The sequence below is a fragment of the Bidens hawaiensis genome, unplaced genomic scaffold (assembly GCF_021521415.1).
Source record: "Bidens hawaiensis isolate Kalapana, Puna unplaced genomic scaffold, B.hawaiensis_p1.1 tig00023191_1, whole genome shotgun sequence".
Taxonomy (NCBI): domain Eukaryota; kingdom Viridiplantae; phylum Streptophyta; class Magnoliopsida; order Asterales; family Asteraceae; genus Bidens; species Bidens hawaiensis.
In genome coordinates this window covers 245,749-272,577 of record NW_027493625.1, presented here as the reverse complement: position 1 = coordinate 272,577, position 26,829 = coordinate 245,749, and the positions used below count along the sequence as shown (strand labels likewise).

At 36.5% G+C, this 26,829-nt stretch overlaps 2 protein-coding genes across 2 annotated transcripts; both read left to right on the top strand.

Moving 5' to 3' along the window:
* The first annotated feature begins 438 nt into the window (after positions 1-438).
* Positions 439-4,130, top strand: LOC143566980 (4-hydroxybenzoate polyprenyltransferase, mitochondrial-like). Its single transcript, XM_077053517.1, has 7 exons — positions 439-803; positions 877-1,012; positions 1,897-2,018; positions 2,151-2,220; positions 2,303-2,452; positions 3,690-3,825; positions 4,038-4,130. Exons 1-7 carry the CDS (start codon positions 439-441, stop codon positions 4,046-4,048), a joined length of 990 nt encoding a protein of 329 aa, XP_076909632.1. The 3' UTR covers positions 4,049-4,130.
* Positions 4,131-12,457: 8,327 nt separating this feature from the next.
* On the top strand, positions 12,458-20,012 carry LOC143566983 (protein SWOLLEN 1-like). Its single transcript, XM_077053521.1, has 15 exons — positions 12,458-12,532; positions 12,637-13,682; positions 13,831-14,270; positions 14,659-14,906; positions 15,006-15,427; positions 15,539-15,591; positions 15,658-15,759; positions 15,843-17,227; positions 17,288-17,396; positions 17,466-17,640; positions 17,732-17,799; positions 17,870-17,976; positions 19,045-19,741; positions 19,816-19,912; positions 19,991-20,012. The coding sequence occupies exons 1-13, from the start codon at positions 12,458-12,460 to the stop codon at positions 19,615-19,617; spliced, it is 4,803 nt and encodes a 1,600-aa protein (XP_076909636.1). The 3' UTR covers positions 19,618-19,741; positions 19,816-19,912; positions 19,991-20,012.
* The last annotated feature ends 6,817 nt before the right edge of the window (positions 20,013-26,829 follow it).

The window sequence follows — 26,829 nt, the reverse complement described above, 5'->3', positions numbered from 1 at the left end:
AATTTGAAACTATAAAATTTAAATAGCGATAAACCTAAATCAGAATTCTTCTTCTTCTTCCGGCCTTGTTCATTTTAGCGTTGACGGGTGGCGGCTCTGTGAGTGTTTCCCGTTACAGATCAGATCAGACGTTGGGTTCTTCCACGCCACTTGAATCACGGTTCCATTTTTATTTATTTATTTATTATAGAGTGTCTAATTGTTTGATAATTGTTAAATTGCGTATGTTTATGTTTGATTCTTTGAATGTGCGTAATGTTCATTTGTTGAAACTTGAATTAGTGATGCTTGATTATTTTGTGTGTTTGCATATTTAGGTGTGAAACATCTTATCAGGGCTTATCAACAGGTGTTTCTGTTTTGTTTTCAGCTTCATCCAATATGCAAACATCAAAACTTGTTCATCGTCTTCCTGTTACTCCAAATCCCTAGCTACCAATGGCTTTACTACTCCGTGCCTCTCGTCGTCACCTCTCAGTCGCACTCGCACTCTCCCGCTCCACTTCCCCTCACCTAATAAACTCTAGTTCTACTTCCTTCCATCATTACCATGACTCTTCTCCCAATTCAAGCACTCACCCTAAGTTCCATTATTCCAACTTTAATCACTTCAATTTTCTCAAATTATTAGGTCACGCCTCCAGCATTTCCACCTCTTCACATAATTTCAAAAACGAAAAACCTAACAAGCGCTCGCCTTCATGGATTCATCTCTACTTGCCTGAGTCAGTGCGCCCGTATGCACATCTCGCACGCCTCGATAAACCTATTGGCACCTGGTTACTTGCCTGGCCATGTATGTGGTAAGATTTATTTAGGCTTTATAATTGGTGTGTGTAAATTGGAACACGCTATTGATTTTGTTAATTAATTTAGGTCAATCACATTAGCAGCATCACCTGGACACCTTCCTGATTTCAAGATGATGGCATTGTTTGGATGCGGAGCCTTTCTGTTACGCGGTGCCGGATGCACTATTAATGATTTGCTCGACCGCGATATCGATACAAAGGTTTCAACTTTCAACATGTTCTGATATCTGGTTTTGGTGCAATATTAATCTAGTGTATGCATTAGAAATTGACTTTGTATGACTTCAATTCGATAGTGTTTTGTTTGAGTATTTTGAAGTTTTTGGCAATAATAACTTTGTCACCGCTGCTATCAAAAGTAGAATCTGTATCTAGACATGTGCTGCAAACTGTATAATATCAATGTTTTCTTGGTAGATATGGCATTGGTTTTTTTTTATGTGGGGATGTTCAATATTCGATTCGGATTCGAAAATTTTGAAATTCGACTCCATTCGAATTCGATTCAAATTCAAGTCCAGCAATCGAATGTGAATTCATGATTTTCGATTCTATTCAATTCGAAATTCGAATGTACATATTTTTTATTTTTATATAATACACATATTTTCTTTTATTTTTTTATTGTTAATATATACATATATACACTACAGATATATAATACATAAAGCTGTTAACAATAAATAACCATTTAGTTCCATGTTCGATTTACCTCGTAGTGTCTTATGCTTTCATATTTGAAACTGCTGACAATAAACAACCATTTAGTTCAATAAACACAAAACTATTTTATTTATTAGTAGTGTCATATGCTTCCATATTCAAAACTGAAGTCGTTCAGAAAATAAAAGTAAAATAATGTATTATTTTGGGTAAATTTGAATTCGATTCGAATTCGAGTTCAAATATGAAACGAATAAATTGAATCTAATTTGAATACGATTATAGATAAAAAAATATATTCAAATAATTCGCTATGATTAATTCGATATTCGATTCGTTGAGCACCCCTAGTTTTCTTTTTTTTCTTTTTTTTTTGGCATTTTCTATACAAAATAATGATTTGACTTCTTATTTGACTTAGGTGGAGCGAACAAAGTCAAGACCAATTGCAAGTGGTGCGTTGACTCCATTTCAGGGGATTTCTTTTCTTGTTATTCAATTGCTTTTGTGTTTTGCTATTCTTCTCCAACTAAATAACTATAGGTTAGTAGTTTGACTAACTTTAACTTGACTATAGCTCTAATGTTTCTATTTGCATATTAACCTCAAATATTGTTATTCTACTCTAACGCATGATATTCATTTTATATGATGATTATAATTGATTTCTTACAGCATTGTATTGGGGGCTTCATCTTTGCTACTTGTGTTTACATATCCTCTTATGAAAAGGATTACATTTTGGGTAAAACAACTACTTTTGTTTCATAGTATTTGTCTTATATCTTTTTGGTTATGGTTTTTTGATTCATCGGAAGTTTTTGCAGCCTCAAGCCTTTCTTGGTTTGACTTTCAATTGGGGAGCCTTATTGGGATGGTCTGCAATCAGAGGAAGCCTTGATCCTGCTATCGTCTTGCCACTTTATCTTTCGGGAGTATGTTGGACACTCGTCTATGATACTATATATGCTCATCAGGTAAAATCATTAGTATGTACTATAAAAGTCGAAAATGGAAGTTTATATGGTTGGTCTAGAGCTCCGCCTGTTCACCTATGAATTTGTCAATTAATAATAATGAGTAGCTAAATGGCGAGCCTGTTAAAGTGGGATGAAAGTCACATGATGGATTTGGTTTCCATCTAGTATTAGTTGTTCAATAGTGGGTAGTTTTGAGTAATGGGCCTAGTTTTTTGAGTAGTGGATCCAATTAATATAAAAGACAATTGTCTGTCTCTGTTTTAAGGATGTGAACGAAAAAATTTGAGAAAATTGTTTCAACTCTCATCTTCATTCTGCTTTCATTGATACGATCTTGTTCAATGGAATCAACCTCCAAGAATTCAACGGAGAAGACGAGACTTGGGCCAATTGTCAAGTTTTCATTTAATTTCTTGAAGAAAGACATATGACTGTGATAAGAACTTGGAAATTCGGATGGAACAAAAAGATAAATAGGTAGAAAGTGGCCCGATTCGAGAGGGCAAGTCTCCAAAATACAAAGTACCAATATTCAAATTAACAAGACATGGAAACTAAAAACAAGAACAAAGTATTTAAAGGTAAACTTTGATGAAGCAATTACTCCGACTTTGATGACGCACTTACTGCCCTCAAACCATCCAGATCCGAAAATATGTGAAGCTGCTTGGAAGCTGGGATCGTATCAGACTGCTTTTATAATCCTGGATTTACTACTGATCAAAACATAAGTCCCATTACTCAAAAGCTACCCACTATTGGACAACTAAATCCATAATGTGCAAATCATCACCCTTATTTATAAGTTTCTAAAAAATGGCATTCAATGAACTAAAAATTGCATTAATTGCACATTTCTAATACTATTTTTCTTGTTCTGGTAGGAAACATATGATATTATTTTTTAGCAACCTAGAAATGCAGAATGCTTTTCAGGGTCTATTATCATATTATGTCTAAATCTTTAGTAATCAAAATGATGGCATAATGTCTGTTTGGCACCAAAATCATGCATGTTGGTCCCACCGGTGCTTTTAAGTTTTAATTATAAAAATGATTCAACCATTGATATTTTAACAAAACTATAGTATGCAAATACTTTAAGTGATTTAAGTTCCCAAAGAACACAAAGGAGAAAATAAAAATAAAAAATCTGAATGGATATGATCAAGTATTGTTGTGTCGAAAATTGGAAATTTGAGTTTTAATACATTTGTCGGTTACATGCATCCAGGATAAAGAAGATGATAAGATAGTTGGAGTGAAGTCTACAGCCTTAAGATTTGGGGATTCCACAAAAATATGGGTCAGTGGATTTGGAATCGCGTGCATTAGCGGTCTTGCACTCAGTGGCTTCAATGCAAATCTTGGTAATATTTCACTTCCCGTTTTGACTTTTTTAGACAAAAAGTGTTTCGACTTTCGAGTCAACACAAAAGATCCAGCCGGTACAAAACCTGTTACTATATGATACCAGTCATTAGTTTAGTTGTAACAATGATGATGATGATGATGATGATGATGAATGATGAATACCATACAATGTAAATAATGTACTTATATAAACGCGGTCTTGATGCAGGATTGCCATAATATGTGTTTTTGGCAGCGGCGTCTGGTCAATTAGCATGGCAAATTTGGACAGTGGACACATACTCTGCATCTGATTGCAGTAGCAAGTAAGTCATATCCCAGAGTATCTTCTGCCAAAAAATTTGTACTTTTTGGATGAAAAACAGTTTCATTAAAAAACTTGTTTTATGTAAAGAACCCCTATAAACACTTGCTGACCAGATATCATATGATTCGAGTTCTTATTACCCATGAATCCATGATAAATTTGGTTTGTCTTTGTTCTTTTCATGAATTGAAGTATAAAATCTTGGAATATTTGCCTAATCTATTATGGATGTTTTTTTTTTCCTGTTTTGTTGCAGATTTGTGTCCAACAAGTGGTTTGGAGCCCTAGTGTTTGGTGGCATTCTAATGGGAAGGCTATCATCATAGCGGTTCGACTAGACCAATGCAGTTGAAACTGAGAAATTCTTTTCAAATATTTGTTATTTAAAGTAGAACAGATAATAACAGGTTTAGTGATCTATCAATTAATTTAAAATTCGGTATACACGCTACTTATATTGATAAAACTCATCATACTTCTGTTATTTAGGACGGGTTGTTCAATATAGAGTTATCAGATAGATAGTTGTATATGTTGCTTTAATTATGATACATTAAACAGATTATACTCTTTGCTGTTATTATCTTTTAAGCACTAAGATCCTAAACTATATTTACAACAAAAAGACACCTCCAACTTATTTTGTTTCAACATAGTATTGTTACATACATGTGTGATTCTGATTTAATTGCATATTTGCCGACCCAAAAATTCAATTGCATATTTTCTCATCATTAATTAAAAAATTTGTAAATTTACCTATTTTGAGTTATTTTACCCTATTTTTACTGAAGCTTTTAAATTTGTATATTCACCCATTTTAACTAGTATGTTGGTGTGTTTTTTACTTGTTTCTTAGTATATATATTATATAATGATGTAGGCTTCTTAGCCATTTTATGAACATTTCAAACTGTATTTTGAGATCTGAATCTGCCCTAATTGCACAAAATCACAAATAGCCCATTAACTGATTTACTCGGATTTAGTATTAAATTTCTATTGAACAGAGACGAGATTATGTTAGTATAATGGTGTAAGCTAACTCAAAGAAGATGACTTTTATGAAACTGAGACAAAATTATGCATAATGTTGTAAGCTACAGTATGATTTATTTTGCAGAGTGCTGCAGAAATTGATTTTGCTTTTAATTTTTTGCAGAATGTTTCTATTTCTTCAGCTTTAACAAACTTAGTGGATCCATTCCAGAAAATTTCATTGCAGCCTGCATTTGAAAGTCTATTCCTTGGTCAGAATTGCATTTGCAAAGTACATTCTTTTAAGTGTATTTTTAAACTTTTTCTTATTCATTTGTATAAGTCTTATGCTAAATTCACCACTTAGGCATATGTTATTTACAAAAGAAGTTATATTCAGATAGTAATTGATAATAGAGTTCTGTAAAGCATGATTGATTTTGATAGCTTTTTGAAAACTCATATTTTGGGAACAGCCCGTTTTGAACCAAACATATTTGGGCATTACCCGTATTGACCCGAACATATTTCTTTCCATATGTAAAGGTATATGCACTGACACAATGAAGTTGAGCTTTCTTGATTTATAACTTGTTTGACAGGTGCAATAGTAACAGAAAAATATAATATAACCTCATTCGTTACACCTATGATCATCAACAGAATCAAAATAATGAAGATATTTTAGAGATGATTGAAAATTGTTTAAAGTTCTAAATAATATTTTTAGTATTATTGATTTCAAGTTCTTGTTGATATAAAAGAGCTTTTTTATTACACAACAAGGTCGACTTGGCTTATCTCGTTTATGACATTAGATGTATTTTTCAATTTTAAGATACCTGATTAACCAGACCGGTTAACCCGAAATTAATAATTAGATAGTTACGTTATATAAAAGTGTATTAGAAAACAATCTTTGGCAAAAGGTTAAGTTTTAAGGTTGGATTCGACATGCAAAATGATATCATAGATCGGGTCGTAGGATGTAAGAAAAACATAAACTTGGTGAGTTATAACCTCACAGGTGTGTTATAGGACAAAGAGGTGATGTCCGGACCTTATAAAACACGGGTATACAAAGTTGGTACAACCCAAAACCCGTAAAAAAGGGGTAAAATCGGGTCCTAAGAAAGAGTCACGGAGGAAAATGGCTTTAAAATGGTAAAAACGAAGAAAAGACATTCTGATCGCATGAAGCAGAATTCGCATCGCACAGCTATGCGAAGCGAATGGTTTTGCATGCGAATTCCACAAATCGTATCGCACAGCCATGCGAAGCGAATGGTTTCCGTGCGAAGTGAATTCTTCCATGCGAATGCGAATTCTTTCATGCGAAGCAAATGGCCATGCGAAGCGAATTCTTCCATGCGAATTCTTTCAAATTGTTGTAAAACGTGACCCGATTCATTTTCTGATGCATTTTTTATAAATGGCCTATTAATGAAAATAAAATTTTTCCAAGCTAACCTGACAACTCGACCGCAGCCAGGGGCTCTGCCCCTTGGACCCTGCTAGGGGCTGCCGCCCCTAGACCCCGCTACCAGGGGCGCTGCCCCCGGGCCCCTGTTAGTTGAAGGGTTCTTTAATGTAGATGTATGAGGTAGTAGTATTGGATAATTGATACTCGTGACATGTTACACAGTTAGCCGTGCACAGCTAAAGAAGGGCATTGCCATTAACTCAGAGAGAAATCGACTACAGGTGAGTTCTAGCCCCATTTCTCTTTGAAATGTTTTCGGGGCTGCGTGCATACTTATAAGACTAGAAGTGTAAATATATACACATACAGTTATATACATATATGTTGAAGGAGAATAACTAATGCAAGAACGAAAGAATGTGGTAAGAATGTTTATGTGCTTAGTTTGATAGCTAAATATGATTGTAAGAGTCAAATAGAATATAACGAAAGAGTCAGGGTGGTAGACCCTTCTAATACCTGGGCAAGAATAAAGTGGCCGACTCTATGATATTGGTGCAAGAGGTCGGGTGGCAGACCCTTATAATATCTATGCAAGAGGTTGGGTGGCAGACCCTTATAATATCTGTGCAAGAATGTAAGAATAGTTGTATGCTATGTAAGAATAATGTAAGAATAGTACCAAATGATATTTGTACGTAAATAAAGAAACGTGTAAGAATAATCCTGTGACTTGATAAACTAGAACTCACTCAGCGTAGTTGACTTTTAGTATGTACATAGGCAAATAGGTTGAAGCAGTTGGCTTGAGGAGAGGCACATGGCATGAACTGAAGAAGCTGGCATCTACAAAGAAGTGTCATGACTATTTTATATTAATGTTTATGAAAAGACAATTTGTATGATCTAAGACAAGTTAAATTATGCTAAGACAATATCCTTGTTTTGTATTATATTGGTAGATGCTTTAAGTATTCCACAAAAGTTTTAATTAGCTTTGATTGTAGGATTGTGTTTATGCGTAAATCAAACACCAAATTAGGGCTACGGGGAACGGGGCCTTACATTTTTAAGTCAGTTTTTTCTTGCAGTAATAAAGTGCTTGTGTATCTAATGCCTATATTATCAATATGAGAGCATCAATTGAGTTAGAAACGAGACTGACAAAAAAATAACACAATTGATAAACAAACTCAAGACTGAGTAAATAAGGATAAAAAAATATTGGGAAAGTGTGTTAACAAAAATAATTGTCGTCATAAAAACTTTTGGATAAAAATAACTTACCATTTCATGGATAAATTATATCACAATCAGACATCAATTTTGAGTAAATATCTCGTTACAATATCATTTGTTTGAACATGTAACTGATATCTACTCATGATATATCAATCTGATATGCTGCACCAATTTTCAAATCTGTGTTCACACACTAAGTGTTCGGGACAGAGTATCTAACACCTACTCATGACATATTCCATTTCCCCAAATTTTGAACATATAAACCCTAATTTTTTATATATGAAATTAAGCATTTGATATACGAAATTGAACCTCGAAATCAATCCAAATCATCACGAAATCATCATTTTGTCACCAATCTAACATCATCAAACATTCAGATCTAAAACATCAAATATAAACGAGTTCAACCTAAAACGAACCAAAAATTATAGATCTGGACGAAACTGAACATATAAACGTGGAATCGATGTTGAATCTCCGAACTAATAATCAACCCAAGCATCAATTCACATAAATCATCTCTGAATCATCAAACTTCATCCAAATCAATGCAAAAAACCACAAAAACTTCAACGAACTCCAAAGTTTAACGTCCATGGCGGATTCAAGAGCGAATTGAATTCAGTTCAGTGGTTAGTCTGAATGATTCGGTAACCCGCTCTGATACCAACCGACAAGACCCGAGCTCCGGTGCGGAAGCGTGAATAGTCAGTCTTAACGAAGGAGCTCGGATTTGAGCAAGGATCGAATCGTAATCGTAGAAACGGTGATAAACGAGCTCGGATCTAGGATCGATCTACAACATGTAATCACTCTTGAAAGATAATAATGGCGGATGTGGAGATTTCGATTCGATTAACAATCAATAATAGGATGAACAACTTCAATCGAAACACAAATAGATAAATGTAGTAGTATGATTTCATTAGCCGAATGATTCTCAAAAGAACACTCATACATACATACATACATAATTATAAACGCTCGCCACCTGGGGAGAGCTCATCCCCGGGTGAAACTCTCAATACATCAAAATATCACACATGACTAAAACAAATGACCTAATCATCTATTTATACTAGTCTTGTGCCTTGGTCTTTATTCTATCTGCCTCTTGGATAAGACTATAAAACTCATATAATTCACCCGAACATCCTTCAATTACTCGTTATTTTTTCTTTTAGATTTGCAATTAATATTATCTAATATATATAATTTGAAAGTTTGGCGACGCTAGCATCTTATTGGTCCAAGTGGTGGTCCGATATTGGACAAAGTTTTTTTTTTTTTTTGTATTTTTATTTTGTTTCGTAGTTCCAGTATCGTAACGAGCATAATTGAAACAAATTAAATTTGTGTCGATTTACCACCACAAATCCCGAGACCAACAACAGTCAGGTTTTACCGACTTACCACGCAACGCCCGTGTTTTACCGACCCTTTTGTTTTAATTCCGATACCTTAAGTTGGTATTGATTGAATTCGTGTCAACTCGTCGTAATGCTCGGGTTTTACTAACTCCTGGGTTTCAATGCTGGGGTTTTGCTAACTGCCTCGGCGCAACGCGCCGGATAGAAAATCTAGTTTATTATAAACGAGTAATATTCTGTCGGTCTAAAATATAAAACCCAACAGTATCGAATCCGAAACGAACCGAATCGAGTTTCTCAGATGAATCGAATCGAGTTCTCAAACGAATCGAATTGAGTTTATCAAACGAATCGAATCGAGTTTCTCAAACGAATCGAATTTCATTCCAATTGAATCGAACTCTCAGGAATTGGATTCAAAATATGGTTTTCGTGCCTTTCAGTTTTAATCATTTTCTTTCATCACTTAAAGGCCTGTTCTACTACTACAACGAGTTTCGGGCTGTAACAACTCCACCTATCAATTCTTACATGGCCCGAACTTCATTTACCTATCTTTTTATTGAGTCTAATCTTATCCGTTTTACCCGAAACAACATTCATAACTCATTTTTAGTAAAGTTTGTATTTTTTCTACTTAACATAAGCCAATCTAGTACCCAATCGATTTTCATGGCAAACCGACATCAAATACATAACATTTTATCTTAATTGTACCTTTTCCCGAGTTTGGCTCGATTCCAGTTCGAGCTTGGCTTGAGCTAGGATCTTGGAATGTTTTCTTGGATGTTTGATGGAGATTGAATCACGAAAAACACCTTGTGTCGCCTCAGATCTAGGTCCGAATGGAAGGAGTGTGTTTGTGTGTGCTTTTGAGTATGTAGAGAGGCTTGGATGGTGGAAATGAAGGTTTCAGGGTTTTAGGGAGGTTTAAGGGGTTTATATAGTATAACCATCTCCTAATCCATATTTTATTTTCCAAGCCCACAACTCATCTTATTATTATTTAACCTAATTAAATAATACCACACCATTAAATAAATAAGATTCGTTTATTCATTATTATCAAACGTAGAATGTTACACTAACATTTAAAAATCTCTGCCAATGGTCTAACCTTTTGACTGGTTTTCTCTCAAAGGGCCTCTGTTAAAAACACTTAACGTCGTTAAGTGTTTTTCCGAATTTCGAACTGATATTTTAGGGATTTTGATCCGAAAAAGATACGAGTCGACTTATGTAAAACTTATCTCGAAACGGTGATTCAAAAAACTTGATTTTTGTTAATTGGAAATTCAAACACCCGAATTAAAATACTCTTTCGTCATTTAGAAATCTTTAAAACGTGCTAGTATTTAAGACATGAATGATCTAGGATTATTTCAAGAAATATAAGTTTTAACATATGTGATATAATAACTTTTGAAATACAATAACACATTTAGTATTATATTAAAAAAACTATATTCTATTTTAGATGTATATACTGCATGTAAGGTTATGGGCCCTACACTCTTGAGCGTGAGGATCCTTTTCCATATCATCTCAAGATCACGGTAACACTGCGAGAGGACATGAGAGTGAGAGGGAAGGTTGAGCTCACGCCATGAAGGAAAAAATTCATTTTGTTCAACAATAGGACGGTGACAACAATATATGTCATTAATTTTATTACAATATTTTATTCAAAAACTCACTCACAAATAACTCGTTCCTTTGTTGAAAGAGATATGCGTCTGGTATATACGGCGCATGCGTGTCACTGCTCACACTTGACCAAATAAACATTTATGGTAACTGCGGATGTAAATATTGGTAATAAAAAAGTATGTTTTTTCTTTTAAATTAAAACTGTAAAAAAGATTTAGTTCATGCAACATCTTAAAAGAAATTAAATGGGTTTGATATTTTGTCAATGAAAAAGGTGTTAAAATAAATTAATTAAAAAAAAAGATACCAAATTAGTTTGACTAAATAGTTTTTCCTTTGGTTTAAAATAATAATAAAATTCTTCAATGTTGAACCAGAAGACCAGGGGTGTTCAAAACCGGATATCTCGGATAGTAGATTTCACTATTCGTATCCGAAATTTCGGATATCCAAAATTTCGGATATTGAAATTATGTAAGAAAAAAAAACCTTGTTTTAGATCTAATGTTTAAATCTAAGTGACACAACTTCTAATACAATATCCTTATCGTGAATGGAGAGACGAAGGTGGTGACGGACAACGGTCGTGGAGACGTGAGACGAGGGCTGGAGGTGGTTCGTGGTGGTCGGAGTCCAACGATGGCGTCTTGTGGTGGCCGGTGTCTTAGCTATGGTGTCTCGTGGTGGTCGACGTCTTAGGGATAGCGTGTCTCTTGGTGGCCGGCATCTCAGCTATGGTGTCTCGTGGTGGCCGGCGTCTTAGCTACGGTGCTCGTGGACCTCGTGGTGGCCGGGAGTTTGGAAAGAAAGATTGATAGAGATAGTGAACAGATGGACGAGATGGAGAGTTGGAAATATGAGTTATGTTTAGAAAATTAGGGTTGTGGTAGATATAAATTAAAACTAAAACTATTAAATTTAATATTTTGAATAGTTCAAATAATTCGGATACGAATAATCGGATAATTCAGATACGGATTCTTTTGAACACCCCTAAAGAGGAAGACGTAATAAATCATCTAACTTGAAAAGAAGAAGGAAAAAACAAATAATATTTGACAAAGTTTTCCTTCCGTACTGACTGGTAGTATTTAATCTTGATTTTCATTTTCTTAAAATGAAAATAAAAAAAGGGTCCCTTTAGACGTGGCAGGAGAATTACCATTTGACCCTCCATTTGTTATGAAAGTTTCATTTCTGATCTGAACACGTCCTCTAATAAATCTAATCTGCACTCCCTCTCCCTCTAAAGACTAAAGAGTGATGATGATAGTCAAAGACAGTTTCAGCTTCTGGTCGCCCTAGTATTTCTCTTATCTTGTTGAAAATCATCAGTAAAGTAAGTTGAATTCAGTTTCTATTTGTCTGTGAAGATAGAATAGAATTAGGGCTTGGAGTTTGTTATGAAGATTGATTAACTAGGCTAATGGAGGTACCTTCTTTCTCTTACTCTTATACTTATTCTCATTTACTTAGTGTTGCTCTATCAGTTATATGTTATGTTATTAATTTTATTGATGAAATCCTCCCCTAACTAATATAACAGAAGCTGCTTTTTACTTTACAACTTTCTACCATTCAATTATTTTCATACTTTGTGGACAAGTTTTTATGCCAATTATAATTTCCCCATTACCCGCAGGGATATATCAATGGACTATGACGACGATGAGTTTCAACTACAAAATCCTCAATTAGCTGCCAAAGCTTCTTCCAAACCACCTCCTGTTTTGCTGCATTCATATCCTCTTCCCAAATTTCCAAATTTGACTTTGACGACAACCACTTGAGTTTTAATAGTTTAGTTAGAAACGAGGTTTTTCTTGGTCAGGAAGACAGCCAGTGGATTGAGGAATATTCACGTGCACGCAATGTATGCTCTGAAGCAACATCTTCGGAATTTGTTGGAATGCTTCTGAAGTCAGTTGGACAAGTCGAGGGTAAAGCAGTAAGTGACCAATTGGATCCTAGTTTAACTAATGACACAGTTAGCTTAACTTTAACTAAACCTATGGATCCGAACTTGACTCAAGAATCTCAAATATCCGTTTCCGAGGAGAAAGTGGATAACACACCTGATGATGTAATTCTAGAGGAGCCCAAAAAGCATCGTCCGGGTTCTTCAGAGAATGTTGGTGGAAATGTTGAGGCGTTCCGTGCTATTGGTTTGTCAGAAAATATATCTACTGGTGCAGCAGAAGGAAGTTGTCAAATTAAACAAATTGGCACAGATGTTCCAGTGGATGGCGACACCATGACTGTTGAAAGTTATACAACAAATGTCGAATATGTGGATCACCTGTCTGCTGAAACCAGTAATCCGTCCAGTGAGAACCCTTCAGCTGAAACCAGCATTCCATTCGGTGGGAACCTGTCAACTGAGAATAGCCCCCCAGTCAGGGAGAACCCGTCTACTGAAACTAACATCTCGTTCAGTGAGAACCCAACTGATGAAACTAGCATCCCATTCAGTGGGAACCAACCATCTGAAACTAGCATCCCGTTGAATGAAAACCCGTCAACTGAAACTAACATCTCTTTCAGTGAGAAACCGCCAGCTGAAAGTAGCATCTCATTCAGTGAAAGCTCGTCTCAAATATCAAAGTTAAAGGATCCTAGTTCTCAAAAGTCAGGTGCAGGGTCTTTGTCCAACATGTCTCCCACAAAGATTTCTTCTACTGACGAAAATGAAACCGGCATAGAAAAGGATGCACAACAGATCATTTCTGACACATCTATGGTGTCTTCAAGCAACTTACCTGAAACAGGCAGTGAGAGTTCAGGTCCAATGCAGGTGGACTGCAAAATTATCTCATCTGAAGCGGGTGCTGTACATTTGGATGAAGATGATTCTTCCAATGAAAAAAACGCAAGCTTGCCACTAGAAAGTAATGATATGAACATTGAGGTTGAAAAAGGTATAACACCACCAACCCCCCCCCCCCCCCCCCCCCAAAAAAAAAAAAAAAAAAAAAAAAAACTCACTGCACACACACACACACAATTTTTCACTCCTACAATCTAGGTTTCATTCTTATATTGTATTCAAAATTTTCACCCTGTTTTTCTTTTGTTTTGTATTACTAATTGCAGTATCCGAACAAAGGTCATCTCCTGACACAACTACAGCTGAAAACTATGAGCAACCAAAGTCGCCTATTTTTGGGGTGAGTTTAGTGCACCAGGGTAGCAAGGATAATATAGAAGTTGGATATCCTTCTGAAGGAACTTCCCAAAATGAGATTTCACAAGCTGAAAGTGTGGTTGCTTCTGATTCAAAGAATCCATCAGCTTTAGTTGACAAAGAAGCATCACTTGATCTTGCTGAAAAAGCTGTACATCAGATTGATGCTCATTGCGTGACACCCGCAGAAAGCTGCAATGCAAGCCAGATTGAACAAGAATCTGGGACTAAAAATGGCAGTCAAGATTGTCTACCGGACCCGAAGGAATCAATGATAGAAGGTAAGCATAAAGTGTGGCCTGGGTGTACTTATAACTTGTTAGTTTGGTGGTTGATTCTGTGTACTTTAAACTTCTATTGATGTCTGCATTAATTTTTATGTAAAATCTAAAAGTAGGACATTAGGATCATGTTGTAAGCAAAAGTGTATGCTGCTTTACATTACTGTATTATTTAGGAGCCGGGAGACTCATTTATGGCATTACTGGTCAATGTTAGGAAAATTCTAACATTGCTCATTCATGTCAAGTTAATAATCAATATTTTTGTCTAATAGAGAGATGCATGGGACACTTTTAAGTCTATTCTGTTAGTTCAAAGAACTGAAAAAGTTTTGTTGCAAAATTCATTATCTAAACTCTATCTCTGCCTCTGTTTTGTATTTTACAGTCAGCAAGTCAAATAAGCAACCGACATTTGTTGATGTAGCTCGTCCATCTGATGGCATGAAACATGGTAGTTTCGTGCCTTCCAAGACCGTGGATGATGTGGAAAATAAAGTGCAGTCTGTTTCTTTAGGTAATGTTACACCAGAAGAAAAAAACTTAACTATTGAGATCAATAAAAGGGCTGATCTTGGACAAGATGGCAAGGGTTCCATATCATACCCTACATATAAAGTTACTAATTTGCCAAAGGTACCTTCACGTCTGTGCTTTATGTTGTACTTTGTTCATCTGATCTATATCACATTTCCTTTACCATTGTAAACATGGATTTATTGTAAATTTGTGTAGATTACAGTGGGACCTTCAAAAGATTCTAGCAGCAGCCAAATGGATCCTAAGAAGTTTCATGATGTTTCTGTTGGTCCTCAGAATCCTAGTGGTCTGACCTCTCAAACAGGAGTCAAAGGGAAAACTGATCGTAAACCTAGACGAAAATCAGTTGGTAAGGAAAGTGCCAAGAAAGGAACACCTCTTGCAAGAGATCTAGTAAGAGGAGAAATAACACCTGTGTTGCTAACTCCACCTGCAACGAGTCAAGTTACTCGTTTTGAAGAGGTTAAGTACCATGAGAATGCTACAAAACCTGGGGCTGTTCTTCAACCGCCGAAGATTCCAGATTTGAATAATTCAACTTCTATGTTTCAGAAGCCATTTACTGATAATCAACAAGTGCAATTGCGTGCACAAATATTGGTTTATGGATCATTGATGTAAATACTCCATTGTCTTCATATATGTGCATGTTGTTAGTTTCTTCATGCATACAAGTCTTTTGATTTTAATGTGCGCTAATGAAACATTGATCATGATTTTGGTTGCAGATCAGGGTCTCCACCTGAAGAAAGTCATATGGTTGCTGCATTTGGGCAGTCTGGTTAGTGCAACAACATATTAGTCTTGTTACATATTGAATCAGAATTCTCATATGTTTTGTATACAGATGGTGTAAGAATTTGGGAGGGTGTTTGGCGCGCTTGTCTAGAAAGACTCAATATCCAGAAATCCCAGCCCAAACCTAGTACTCCTATCCAATCAAGATCAGGTACCTCATGATAGTTGGCTACTTACTTTTACCCATTTGACCAGTCAAAGACATGACATAACTACTATTTGTATCATTTTCAGACACGAGAGATGCAGGTAGCAGATCTGATCAAGTAATTAAACAAGCTTCTGTCCAAAACAAAATTCCATCTTCACCTATTGGAGGACCAAACAACAAGGGGACGCCACAATATGTTAGTCCCATGATTCCCTTCTCATCGCCTCTATGGAGTCCAACTACCTTTTCTGATAGTTTACAGTCCAGTGCAATTGCAAAAGCTGCTTGTTTTGATTTTCACCAAACACTTTCTCCGCTACGCCCTACTTTTCAAACTCCACCCGTTCCAAATTATAACTCTTCTTGGTTAACTCAAGGTCCATTTTCTGGTCAATGGTTAGCTGCTTCCCCAATTCCCACTTTTAACCCCACCCCTCATTTTCCTTCATTGCCTATAACCGAGTCGGTTAAATTAACCCCGGCTAAAGAATCAGGTGGTTCGGTTGTTAAACATACGTCTAACCCACCCGTTCTCAGTTCTTCCCCTATCATTTTTCCAGAGGCTTCTTCCATGTCTGGCGTGAAAAGGTCAACCGTGTCGTCTGACCAACCTTCGAGTGAGTCAAAGAGCAGAAAAAAGAAAAAGGGCATTGAAATTGTTGGTATTCCTTGTTCTACACCGGTTGCGGTTTCAATGTCTGCTTTCATGACATCTAAAACACCATATGCTAAAAGTGGTGATCAAAACGTGGAGAAAGTTGAGGAGTCAAAGATACAAGCAAAGGAAGCTACTGAGCATGCTGATAATGCTATGTTTCATTGCAAAGGTGTATGGAGCCAGGTGGAAAGACGGTGGTATGATAATAATTTGAATTCCAATGATGAAGCAAAGCTAGTATCTTCAGCTGTTTCTTTAGCTGCAGCTGCTTCTGTTGCCAAGGTGGCAGCGGCTGCTGCTAAAATTGCATCAGATGTTGCTGAGCAAGCAAGATTGATGGTCAACAGTTTAAACAACAGTCAGAATCTTGCATCAGCTTCCTCAAAACGTACTGAAAACCTTGATGCCATTGTAAAAGCTTCTGAGCTGGCGGCTGAAGCAGTATCTCAAGCGGGAAAAATTGTTGCAATGAGTGAACCGTTTTCTTTAAAAGATTTGGTTGAAGGTGGTCCCGAGGGTTACTGGATGACTCCCCAGTTAGCATCCAGGCAGCATGCTTTAGTTTCAGAAAATTTGAATATTATTGAGAAAAGGAATACCGAAACTGCCCCTGATAAAGGAAATCTAGCTACTAGTTCTAGTGGGGATTTGACGAAGAATCGCAAAGGTCCTGAGGTTTTGAAAACCATTGGGGCTGTAACTGAATCAGAGGACAGGCCAACTGATACCTCTATTGTTGGTCAACCCGAGTCTAAAGTTTCTTCAGGGAACATGAAAGAGAGTGATGTCAAAGAAGGTTGTCTTGTTGAGGTAAGACTGTTGGACCAATGCCAAACTGCTATCATAAGATTAACATACTTGTGTTTTTAGGTGTACAAGGATGATGATAAATATAAGCGTGCCTGGTTTGGAGCTAACGTATTAAGTTTGAAAGACGGAAAAGCCCTTGTTTCTTATACGGATATCCAATCAAATGAAGGTAATATGTAAATTGAAGGTTTGAGCTTATAAAACGTGTTTGATGCTTACTATTATTATTACAAAGTAGGTTCAAGGAAATTGAAGGAATGGCTGCCACTTGAAGTTGAGGGCAGTGAGGTACCCAAGATACGTCTAGCTCATCCTGTAACTACCATGCAAGGGACTACAAAGAGACGTAGGACGGCTTCAACCGATTTTTTGTGGTCTAGTGGGGATCGGGTTGACGCGTGGATGCAAAACCAGTATGTTTATATAAATGAGAAAAAGATAATACCTTGGTTGTGTTGCTTATGCTTGTGTGATATTGAATACATTACTGTTTTTCTTTTGCAGTTGGCGTGAGGGAGTTGTGATGGAGACAAACAAACTTGATGCTACTTCATTAACTGTTAAATTTCCAGGTATATTAAATAAAAACAAGTTCTGATCATAGAATCAGGTTATTTTATCTTTCATTATGCATATCTGCAGGAGGAGAGACATTAGTTGTTCGGTCATGGTTTGTCCGACCACCTCTCATCTGGAAGGATGACAAGTGGGTTATGTGTCAGACATCTGAGAAACGTGTTTCTTCCCCGGTCAGTTTTACATCTTTTTAGGAAATTTAAATTAAATTGGTCAATTTGGGATTGTTTCATCTCCAATGGTCAAATTAAAAGGTTAGCTTAAACGGAAATGATTCAAATTGGACAAAAAGTGTGGACAAAAAGTCTTGTCATTCTAGGGAGCCTAGCAGAACAAACTGAAATATTGAGCTTGAGACCCGGGTCGTGACAAGCTCCAGGCTCGTCTAGCTGGCTCATTTAATTTGTAAATTTTTTAAGTTGTTTTTGACTTTTCATATTTTACACACATTGATATATATATATATATGTGTGTGTGTGTGTGTGTGTGTGTAGGGCTGATTTATTTTGAGGACCAATTTGAGTTTTAAGAACTCGAAAACTCAACGTAACAATTTTTTTTTTTGAATTTTTTTACATATATGTAATATACGTAGGTTACATGTACGTCGAAAAATTACAACATTTTTTACGCACCGAATCGACTTTTTACATGGGTGTAATGGACGTTTAAATTAGTGAATGAGGTTAAGAATGAGGTTGTTAAAGTTCTTAAAACTCAACAAGGTTCTCTCTCAAATTATCCCTCCCCTATATATATATATATATTTAGTGCAAAAATTATAAACATAATTTATAGTTTATTTATATTTAAATGAGCAAAACAAGAATTTTCAATATTAAGAGAATTTTCAGTATTTTTTATAAGAAATGTAACATGCCTTTAAGTTAGAAATACACACGCAAATGGCAAACACATAAAGTGGGATTTAAATTAAACAAGCGAGCCACGAGGCGAGCCAATCTTGGCTCGGGCTTGGCCCGTTTGATGTTTACAGACTGAGCCGGCTCAGCTCGGCTCGTTTACGAAGGAGCCAGTTTGGAACAAGCTTCTTCTAAGCGGGCCGCAAGCTTTTTTTAACAGCCCTATGTCAGTCAATATGTCATTATGACCTCACTCGTACCATAAGGCAAAAGTTCATCCTTTTTGGCCCATTTCTCTACCTGCCCATTGTGTGTCACCATGAAAGTAAACCTTGTGTTTTGTGTGTTGTCTAAGCTAGAGTTTATATGTAATTACAGGGCAATATGCAACAGGAAAAGCGGTTAAAACTGGGAAGTCCTATCATGGATGGTAAAAGAAAACCTGGGCCATCAGAAAACATTGACGTTGTTGACCCGAGAAAACAAGAAGGATCAAGACCACTATCCTTGTCAACCCAAGAGAGCGTATTTAACATTGGTAGCACTAAAGACAATAAGATCAGCACTAATAGAACAATGAGAAGTGGTTTACAAAAAGAAGGTCCACGAGTAACATTTGGCGTTCCAAAACCCGGCAAAAATAAAAAATTTATGGACGTTAGCAGACATTATGTTGCTGACGGGTCCAATGTTACACCGCACGATTCAATCAAGTTTACCAGATACTTAATCCCTCATCCACCTGGATCCCGTGGATGGAAAAACAGTTCTAGAAATGACCCCAAAGCGGTTGAATCCAAACCACAAATGTTGAAATCTAGAAAACCGCCGGTTCCGTCCGTTAGAGCGTTATCTGCTAAATCTACAGCCAACAAAAGCAGTCTGGATTCTGTTAGTGACGGTGAAAAACCAACAAGCAGAAGTGGATCACGGGTCTTCTTCCAGTATTGATGATAAATCTGAGCGGTTGAATAGGCGGAAATTTGCACCGACAAAAGTAGCCAAAGTTGAAAAATCGGTTCCAGAAGTTGGTGAGCCGCGTAGATCAAACCGCAAAATTCAGCCGACGTCAAGGGTGAGTCACTGATTGTAAATGTTTTATTTAAAGTTGGCAGCTTTGACTGAGTTTGTTATAAATGATTATTGCAGTTGTTAGAAGGGTTGCAGAGTTCTATGAGCGTATCAAAGATACCTGCTGTTTCACATGCAACACAAAACTCAAAGAAAGGTTACTCCAATCCAAAAGGTAAATAACAAATAAAAGGTAATATATATGTAGTAAAGTGGCATGAATGTAATTTGTTGTGGATTTGTTTGTGTACAGGATATGGCAAAAAGGAAGGAGAATAGTTAGTTAATGATATGATGTGTGTTTGTGTGTAACTACATGAATCTAAGAAAGGCTTTTCTAGAATTTATATGTTTGTTAGGCTAAGGTGTTGTATATGGATGGATGTCTGGATAATTGTCATTGCCATTTTATTCAGTCAATCATTAGTTATCAGCACTGCACTTTATTTTTTTTTTCCCTCACTTAGCTCGGTAACATTCTCTTCTCAAGATTGATAACGAATGAAAAAAAGAAAAAGGAAATTAAGGAGACAAAAAAAAAAGATATTTAACTTCGTGTTTGAAAGAAATTAAATAACTTTTAACAAAGTCAGGAGATTATTTTACTTTCTTTCAAATCTCGACTTTGAAAAGAATGATAGAGAGAGAGAAACATTAAGTTTTTTCCCCTTTCCCTTTCGTTGGAAAACTCTAGGGATATAACCATTTTTTATTCCTCTGTTTTAAAAAAGACGACGCAAATACTATTTTGAAAAACGATATAATTAGTTAGTATATAATTTTAAATATAAAAAACATATTTAAATTTAGAAAATATATATGATAAAAAAACGTAGACAAATGTCATTTATACCACCATCAGAAGCTAAACCATGCTCGAGCCGGTTAACACCATCCAAATTGTCTTGATTTGACATGGTTCATAAACGCATATAGCGTGGAGGGTGTGGAGGTCGGGTACCTTGGCAGGAGTAGCAGTCCTCGTGGTGAACACCGCCGCCAAGTTCCCATTTTTCGCCGCCGGGTACTTCTTAGGGGTAGTGTCCCAGAAGACTCAAACAAAAATAGCCGTTCAAAAGCTGTTTTACCCCCCCCCCCCCTCTTCCCTTCCCAATAAATTCCAATTTAATAAATAAACCCTATTTTCCTATTTAAAACCTTATCTCTTCCAATTTTCTACACAAAATATATGTACCTAATTAATACTATACTTATCATCTCTTTATTAAAAATAATATTATACTTATCATAATTAATACTGTACCTAACCATAACAAATAAAATATTTTATTTGGCCTTAAGTAATAATATTCTCTACTCTGATTCCTACTATTGAAAAATATTATTTTTATAACAAATTGTGAAAACGAAATATGTTGAAATCGGTAGTCTCGTATCGGATGAAGAACTGATGTTGCCTGTAAATGGGAATGCAAGGACATTCTATCGAGTCAAAACTAAACCTTGTTGTATGATTGAATCATAGACCAAGCGTAAATTCAAGGCCTAGAAAGGAACTGTGGAAGGTATGATATATGTACGTTCATCTCAAGGGAACACGGAACTTCTCGATTCGGACCTAATCTTTATCTCACATACCAGTTTCTAACAGCAATTTGAACTGTTTTCTAGCCATCTCTCCACTTCCATTGTTTAAAAATAAACAATACCCTCAAGAAAATATTTAGGAAAGAGTATGGTTTATCAAATTAAAAATATAATAGCTATCTTATTAAATTTTTAATTATATAACAAACCATAACCACCTACATATATCATACACCAGCTATGAAAATAATAATTCCTCTATACCTCACCAATACCACCGACCTTGATGAACCCTCTTCAACTAATAAATTATCAAATCATCTGTGTATGAGCATCTCCAACCACTCCTATATTGTTGCCACTCCGATCAGTTTATCATAAAAGAAAACCCTCACGCTAGTGGACCAGTGATGTGTCTTGGATTATAGAGATCATGCTTACTCCTAATTAATAAATTCTCACTTTTAGTAGATTTAACACGCTTGCATATACTAAACGACCAGATAAAAGAACATTCTGTAATTATACTTAATAATCCCCAAAGGTCAAGGGGAATATACAAATACCTCCCGATTACAACATACTGTTTAAACTCATAATGAATAAATGTCTACTTACGGGAGAGACATGATAAAACAGTTACCCAATGGTGGGATTACATCTGAATGATTGTTGTACAAGTTGTGAACTATTCGTGATTGTTATAATGTGTGTTCGGATAGACAAGGATAGTATGACACTATTGTTGTAACATCCTAAAATTTTTGTAATGTTAAATAAAAGAAAGTTATGTTTAGTGATTTCACGTTTTAGTTATTTAATGTCGAGTAAGGAACGGGTCATGGGCTTAGATTACGTAAGATGGGTTAAATGAGAATGGGCCTTGGGCCCGTGGGCTTGAGAGATATAAATACCCATCCCAAGCCCAAGATATCATTTTATTTCCATCTTTCTCTTTTACACACTCAAAAACACACACATAACCGACCGAGATCCGAAGTCGAGACCCGAGATTGTGCTGGTAGATCTGAGTTGGAAAGGTAAGAACTAATCCCGCAAAGCTAATATTACTGAAAATGGTTAGGATTTGACGGGTTAATCGGACCCGAAACACAACTGCCCAAATCGGACCCCTAAAACGTCGATTTTAGGCCGATTTGATGGTTGGGATTTGTAGGCGCCGATCATACGATTCCGTGGGTACCAAAATCGAGTTATTTGGCTAAGAAACGAAGGAGTTATGGGCAAACAGATCTGCAGCGCGACAACTTCGCCTTCATCTGGGCAACTTCGCCTTCAAGCGATGAACTTCGCCTGCAAGCTAAGTTCGCCTGATGAACTTCGCCTGCAAGCCAAGTTCGCCTGATAAGTTCGCCTGAAGCCAAGTTCGCCTGATGGCAACTTCGCCTGATGGCAACTTCGCCTAAATGGTAACTTCGCCTAAAAGCCAAGTTCGCCTGATGGCAACTTCGCCTAAATGGTAACTTCGCCTAAAAGCCAAGTTCGCCTGAGGTTTAACTTCGCCTAAAAGCCAAGTTCGCCTAAGGTTTAACTTCGCCTAAAAGCCAAGTTCGCCTAAGGTTTAACTTCGCCTGAAGCCAAGTTCGCCTAAGGTTTAACTTCGCCTGAAGCCAAGTTCGCCCGAGGTTTAACTTCGCCTGAAGTGAAGTTCGTTTAGAAAATAAATTAAAAACCTAATGGAAAATGTGTTAAGGCAGTTATCGAAAATAAAATTTTTCCAAGCTGACCTGGCAGCTTAACCCCAGCCAGGGGCTCTGCCCCTTGGACCCCGCTAGGGGCTGCCGCCCCTAGAACCCCGCTGCCAGGGGCGCTGCCCCCGGACCCCCGTTCGTTGTGGGTCATATATAGATAGAAATACAAAACGAGAAGTAGTAGTTAATTGATATGTGTAAATATTATACAGTTAGCCGAGCCCAGTTAAAGAAAGGAATTACGATCAACGGCGAGCGTAACAGGATCCAGGTGAGTTTCTAGCCCCATTCCTTGTTATGTTTTCGGGGCTGTGTGCATACTTGATGTGTTGTTAATACATTTATCCTAAGTGATAAGTGTATGCCATATGTGATATATGTGATATGTAAGAATGATTGCTTGATGGTACGTGAACGATCTTCGGATATTGCACGTACTGTCAGGTTGTAACGTTATAAACATGGTAAGTATGATATGTATGAATGATTGCTTGATGGTACGTGAACGATCTTCGGATATTGCACGTACTGTCAGGTTGTAACGTTATAAACATGGTAAGTATGATATGTATGAATGATTGCTTGATGGTACGTGAACGATCTTCGGATATTGCACGTACTGTCAGGTTGTAACGTTATAAATATGGCAAGTATGATATGTATGTTTATGTGTATGAACGTAATAAAGTTAATAAAAGAAGGAAATAACGGTTGTATGGCTGTATGGTTACGAAAAGGGTACCGAGGCCTAATACTCGAGGTATGATGTATGGTAACGAAGAGGGAATCGAACCTTACTAATATTCGAAAACTAGGGACCAGACCCTAATAATATCTGTGATGTTAGGGACCAGACCCTTATAATATCTGTGATGTTAGGGACCAGACCCTTATAATATCTGTGATGTTAGGGACCAGACCCTTATAATATCTGTGATGTTAGGGACCAGACCCTTATAATATCTGTGATGTTAGGGACCAGACCCTTATAATATCTGTGATGTTAGGGACCAGACCCTTATAATATCTGTGATGATAGGGACCAGACCCTTATAATATCTGTGATGTTAGGGACCAGACCCTTATAATATCTGTGAGGTTATAGGGCGAAAGGCTCTTTAAAACGTATGATTATGAATGTAAAGAAAGTATGTAAGTAAGAATGAAGGCATGAGTACTTATGTGTGTATGAAAGAAAGTTATGAGGTTAAGTACGTATGTATGTAATATGGTATTGTATGGTATTGTATGATTAACTAGAACTCACTCAGCGTAGCTGACTTTTAGTATGCACGCAGGTGAGTAGGTTGAGACAGCTGGCTTGAGTGGAGGACACATGGCAGAAGACTAAAGCCTGGCATCTGAAGATCTGATATGTTTATTAAGTTATGTTTTGATTTTGAAAGACAAGAGGAATGTTTTAAGACATGATTATGAATCGATATGTAATGTTTTATGAAAGTTTTATATTCCGCGTAAAGTTTTTAATTAACTCTGATATTTAGAACTGTGTTTATGAGTAAATCCAACAAGAAAGTAGGGTTACCGGTAACGGGGCCTTACAATTGTGTATACTTTCGATACCCCATGCAAACATTTGGTAGTGTGCTATGCTGATATGGGAGACGATTTGGATCTAATAATACAAACATTGACCCTTACCGGGTTAAAATTACTTGTCACGGGATGACAATTTTCGATATATATATTCAAACAATGGCCTTGTTACGCTAAATTTATGTGCTATCCTGAGTATATGGATACATGATTTGGTATGTGTAATACGTGTCTGCTATTTGAATTACCTGACTGTTAGCCAATGTGATTCCCTGCGCAATGAGTTATAGGGAAAATTACTATTATGTGAAGTTTAGTTGTTTATCATTATAGAATGGCCCCGAAGAAAACAAACACGTGAATTGAGACAATTGTGGCCGAAATGATTGTTCGGCAATTGCATTTGGTAACTCTAACAATCGCAGCGAGATTCGCTGCCGGCATTAATACGACAATGAATACAAATTAAATGCCAAACACTAATACGGCCACGAATATTATTTCGCCGTCCAATACTAATACGGTTACAAATGTTATTTTCATGATAAATACGAACATTGTAACGAATAATACTCCCCCATTGAGCACTAATGCTACTACCGATAATGATAATTTCCCCAACTAAATGCCATTTACAACAACTCTTTTACCGAACATGAATACTAGTCATAACAACCGTGATCCTTCACAACGGGAATACTCGTTTAAACGTTTTAAATTGTGCAAACATGTAAAAAATTTTAATGATACTAAAGAATCAAACGAGTTGGTAAAATGAATCGAAATGATAAAGTCTGTTATCCATACAACTAGTTTTCCATCAAATTTTATCGTTAATTATGTTACTATTACACTACTTGGCCATGACCTTATGTGGTAGAAAACGATTGTACGAATTCGGGAACAAAAAGGCAATTATCCACATGACTTGGGAAAAACTTAAAATCTCTATATTGAAACATTCTCGCCCAAGGAGTGAAATCTAGAAATTAAAAACACGAACCCGAGAAATCCAAAACGAAAGGGACGGGTCAACTGGAATGCACAAACAGTTTTAACAATTTGATTCGACTAATGCTATGGTTATTATTCCAGAAGTAGAGATCTTAGTTAATCCAGTTAGTCACTTTAACTTTTGAGAACATCGTGACGCTAGCCGGGGTGGTAGCTTTGAATTCGATCAGGAAAGATGTGTTGAGAGTACAGGAGCATCATCTAGTACAAGACAAACTAATCACGAAACAAGGGTACACAAGCTACAACAATCTAAACGTGCGCACCCTGCAACTCAAAATAATACGACAATCAATTTTAGTTCAGAATTAAACATATACAATGAACCTTTGCCAAAGGGTATGTAAAAAAAAAGGCATGTCATAAAAGCGGGAAAACTAGATACTATGCCTGTAGTCGTGAAACCATTATGAACACTGTAAACCGACCATTCTAAACTCACCACTTACAGTTATCCCAATCATAACCAATTCGCTCACAACCTATGGTAAACCCTTCTCCTTGCTATAAGTGTGGAAGTATGAAACGCTCCAAAAAGAACTGTCCCAAATTAAACCAAGAACAAACATCGACGTCTAACTTGGCTAGAGGCCGCGATTAGTGATCATAACCGATAAAGACACAATAAGACTTAAATATGAGGAAGAGACATCTGTAATTCCTGATTAATATGCTTCAAATTCATTTGATATAAGTACTGATAGAGGTCTTATTGCCACTAACTTCTTACCCCGAGAAATGTATCGGTTAATGAACTAGTAGACCCCTATGCTATAGAATTCGCTAACAGAAAACCTATAACTATTGACCTACTCCTAGTCTAGTTAGGAAGCATCGATGTAATTGTCAGTATGGACTGGTTAGCTAAATACAAGGCGGAAATAATGTGTGATGACTAAATAGTTAAAATTCCCCTCTTGGATAATGAATCAATTATGGTACAAGGAGAGGAGGTTGGCGCAATATCACCTCTCGTGTCTCATCTTAAAGTATTGCGCTTTCGCCAAGGGTGTATGGCATTTCTGGAAAATGTAACCATAAAAACCTTAACAAACCATATAGGAGATACCCCGTAGTACTCGAATACTTTAATGTCTTTCCTGATGAACTACCTGGAATATCACTATCCGACAAGTTGAATTATAAACTGACCTAATCATAGGAGCAACTCCTATTACCCAGGACACTTTATCGTCTGACACTCTCCGAAATGTAGGAATTATTTAGCCAGCTACAAGAATTATTAGATAAAGATTTCATA

Coding starts and splice junctions, on each gene's coding strand:
- LOC143566980 (XM_077053517.1), top strand. CDS start 439: ATGGCTTTACTACTCCGTGCCTCTCGTCGTCACCTCTCAGTCGCACTC. Junction 1,013..1,896: donor ACCGCGATATCGATACAAAG/GTTTCAACTTTC, acceptor TATTTGACTTAG/GTGGAGCGAACAAAGTCAAG. Junction 2,221..2,302: donor TGAAAAGGATTACATTTTGG/GTAAAACAACTA, acceptor AAGTTTTTGCAG/CCTCAAGCCTTTCTTGGTTT.
- LOC143566983 (XM_077053521.1), top strand. CDS start 12,458: ATGGACTATGACGACGATGAGTTTCAACTACAAAATCCTCAATTAGCT. Junction 14,271..14,658: donor GAAGGAATCAATGATAGAAG/GTAAGCATAAAG, acceptor TGTATTTTACAG/TCAGCAAGTCAAATAAGCAA. Junction 17,397..17,465: donor GGATATCCAATCAAATGAAG/GTAATATGTAAA, acceptor ATTACAAAGTAG/GTTCAAGGAAATTGAAGGAA.